Source organism: Protobothrops mucrosquamatus, unplaced genomic scaffold (assembly GCF_001527695.2).
Source record: "Protobothrops mucrosquamatus isolate PMUCROS unplaced genomic scaffold, P.Mucros_1.0 scaffold31, whole genome shotgun sequence".
Lineage (NCBI taxonomy): Eukaryota > Metazoa > Chordata > Lepidosauria > Squamata > Viperidae > Protobothrops > Protobothrops mucrosquamatus.
In genome coordinates this window covers 914,050-917,706 of record NW_015386415.1, presented here as the reverse complement: position 1 = coordinate 917,706, position 3,657 = coordinate 914,050, and the positions used below count along the sequence as shown (strand labels likewise).

Sequence of the window (3,657 nt, the reverse complement as noted above, 5' to 3'; positions counted from 1 at the left end):
GAGGCTACCTGTGTCCCACAGCCCACAGATCTTTGAGGTGGGCACAGGGCTTCTTTTGCCCAACTGAGGGTTTCTTAGTGGCCCCTCAGAAGAAAGTGGCAGCCAGGCTGTCCCCAGCCCTTCCCCTCTTGGGGCCCCCAGTTCACAGTTGCCTCTGTCTCAGAACAAAGCTCAGCTTTTACAAGTAATGCATACGTGCAGAGCCCTTTTTCTGGTCATACAATGTCATACAGCCACACACAGATCACGGGTGTCTGCAGGGTATGGTGAAAAAAAAATCAGGCTTTGATGGTGCAGTCAAAGCCAGGCATGGTTTTTATGTCTGTTGGGTTTGATCACGTTAATTAAATTCACTATAATGACTCTCTGGTTTTCTCCTATAACTTTTGGATGACAAAATTGTCAGCCAGACTCACCAGGAACCTGTTTGATTTCCTATTTGGTGCAGTTTTTCTCTCAGTTGATGTCAGGGTAGTTAAAGGCCTCCATTACTACTGTAGTGTGTTTCCTGCATCCTTTAGCTAACTGATTAGCAAAAAAATTGATCTATTTCCTCTGCTTTGTTGGGGGGGCGGGCGGGATCTCTCGTATACACTTATAGCAATGTCATAATTCTTAGATAATGATTAAGCATTTCTTCCCAGGGCAGGAAGTCTTGTCAGGTGCCTGTTTGAGATACACGTATCATTGCCTGCGCTGCTGGATTTTGTACCAGTTGCAGCTTCTGAATGCTTTTCAAAGGGCAGCCCCATACAGAGTGCATTAGAGCAGTGCAGGGGTGAGTGACTCTGAGCAAGGCTTCCTAAGTGAGCAGGGTTGCAATTGGCACACAAGATAGAATTGTGCAAATGGCCTGCTGGCCACAGCTGTCACCTGCTCATCAAGAAGTTGAAGGTCCGGAAATTGTGCACCATTGCCAAATGAGGGAACACAACCTTGTTCAGAGTCAAAGATGGAACTATCCTGGAATTGTTTAGGGCACAAATCCAGAGCCAACCCATCTTGGGGGAGATTCTGTTTTTCCTCCTCATCCGGACACTGATGGCCTCCAGCAATTTTACTGTATCACCTGCTTGGCCTGGGGACAAGATCTAGAACAGGTTATCACCAGCATATTGATGATAGCGGGACTCGTGTTGACAGATTACCTTCCCCGGTGGTTTCATTTAGATGTAAAAAGAAGCAGGAAAAAGAGACTTGGAATCTCTGGGAAAGTCTCTCCTCCTCCACCAGCACTGACTGTAATCATGCCCGGAGGAAGGAGGTGAACCGCTAAAGACCTGTGTCCCCCACCCCAGTCCCACAGAGGCAGTGAGGAGGCTGCCTTGGCTGAGAGATCAAGGACCAGGAAGGTTGCACTCCTCAAATTTGGTGTCATCCAATGCAGTTTCCATGCTGCACCTCCACCAGAAGACTGAGCACTATGGATCCCAGGCAGCAACATGCTCCCAAAATATGCTCCTTCAATACTTTTTTAAGTTTTCACAATTAAAGAACAAGGATACATTGTCTTAATTTTGCAGGATTGTGGCATGTGATAGTCTAAGAGAAAGGTGTTTATAATTGCTATTACTGTCAGATAATTGCTAACCTACTTTGCAAGTGGATTACTAAGGTGGAAAATTCTGAGGCACCATCTAGATGCTAAGTATTCTTAGATACTTTCAACAATTGGTGGCCTGTGGCAAAATATTTACAATAGTGTGTGTGAAATGCAGCTGAACCCAATGAGTCACCAAGGCAGGTTTCTTCTAAACAGCTCTGTGTAGTAGCCAGTGATTTATAAATACTTTTATTACTGTTAGTAAATCAAATGCAAAAGTGAATAAACATCTCCTAGAGATTCCTCAAAGATCAGAGGCACTGGATTGGAAAGGCCGTAGCTGAAAGAAGACTACATGCCGGTTAAAGGGAATGAAGCTCATCAGAGGAGCCGCCTCTCTCCATGCCACTCAGGGGTCCCAATTGGAGGAGTCAGGACCTCAGAATTGACATCTTAAAGAGCTAACTTTCCCGAGAGAGAAATAAAAATTTAGAGAACCTGAACTGGCCACCCTTCTTCATTTAAACAGTATTTCAAAAGCATCTCTCCTTTACATTGCCAGGTGAGTTTTAGTAAATCACTTCTTCTCCGTCCGGGATGATGTTAGGCACACAAATCAAAGAGATCTGAGGATCTCGTGGAAGAGAAGGAATACCCAGAGTGGCACATAAGGTTGGGATCCTTCCCCAGCAGCTCCACTGCCCATTCCAGAGGGAATGGCAAGGTGGGTGAGCTCTGCTCCAAGCAGCAGCTGAGGCACTGGCAGAATCAGAATTTTAGCGTGCTCTGCTGGGTGGGGATCATCTAACAGAAACAGTCTCTGCTTCTTCTTGCTACATTCACACGTACAGCTGAGGGACCCTGCGTAGAACCAAGAGAGAGTGCGACTCCTGGAGCTGGGATGCTTTTGGTCCTGACATGGGAGGGAGGTTGGGGAGACTGGCAGATCCTGCAGCGAGGCAACCTGGACCTCTTGATCTGGCAAAGGATCTTACGAATTTCAGATGTTAAGGGAGGGGATGATGGGGACAAAATAAAAAAAAAGTGGGAATGATGACCGGGAAAAGTCCAGTGGTAGGAAAGAAACTTAAGACGGAATGACGCCGGTGGCAAGCAGGATGATGAGAATAAGGATGATGACAGCAATGATGCAGATTATGGCAATCATCTTGATATTCTTCCACCAGTACTTCCGGGCCACTTTTTGTGAGGTTGTCTTGAAGTGTTCCGACTGTGTAGAAAAAGATGCACATCACTTACAAGGAGTGAAGAGAAGCTTCCCTCCCTGAACCCGGGGAGGCGGAGGGGGGGGAGGGAGGCTTCAGTTGCAAATATATTGGCAGATGCCTACTCTGACTGACCAAAACTTTTTCTTAATAGCAATTTTATTAAAATTACAACTATCATAGTAAAAAAATGCAAACTAAAAAAAATATAAAAGTAGAAGGTGCAGAGAAAAAAAAAGAAAAGAGAATACCAACTCTTACCCAAGCAAAGCAAGTGCTCCTTTACACGCTTGGCGAGCATGCAGGGTGACTTCTGCATGCACACCAGGGCACTGTAAGAAGTTGTTACCATCTTTAAAAAGAAAATGTTATTAGCCCAGAAATAAAACAGGGTCTGTGTTCATGAAACACAATCAACCATGTCAATTAAAGATCTACTGCCTGCATTTATGCAAGATACTAATCTTGATTACCTCTGTCTTAGTATATTGTGCAGATATGGCTTTTCAATATAATATGTGAACCCACAAAATGGCTCGATTAAATAATGAAGCTTAAATATAGTGTGCAAACATAGTGAGTTTGTTCAAACGGGAATTCCATCCAGCTTTAGCCCAACAAACAGAAGGTTTTTGAGGGGCTGTCACAGAGAAGAGGCGGTCATCTGATTCTCTGCATATTGAACAAAGATAATAATAATAATAATAATAATAATAATAATAATAATAATAATAATAATAATAATAATAATAATAATAATAATAATAATAAAGTTGGAAGGGACCTTGGAGGTCATCGAGTCCAACCCCCTGCTCAGGCAGGAACCCTACACCATTTCAGACAAATGGCTGTCCAGTCTCTTCTTAAAAACTTCCAGTGTTGGAGCAT

The 3,657-nt window shown here is 43.9% G+C and overlaps 1 protein-coding gene across 1 annotated transcript in view; it reads right to left on the bottom strand.

Annotated features, from left to right (window-relative positions):
* Positions 1–1,745: 1,745 nt before the first annotated feature.
* The window catches only part of VAMP8 (vesicle associated membrane protein 8), an 11,839-nt gene continuing 9,927 nt past the window's right edge, over positions 1,746–3,657 (bottom strand). The window contains exon 3 of the mRNA XM_015811150.2: positions 1,746–2,774. Coding sequence (XP_015666636.1) covers positions 2,631–2,774 — 144 coding nt within the window. The 3' untranslated portion in view covers positions 1,746–2,630. The remainder of the gene's footprint in view (positions 2,775–3,657) is intronic.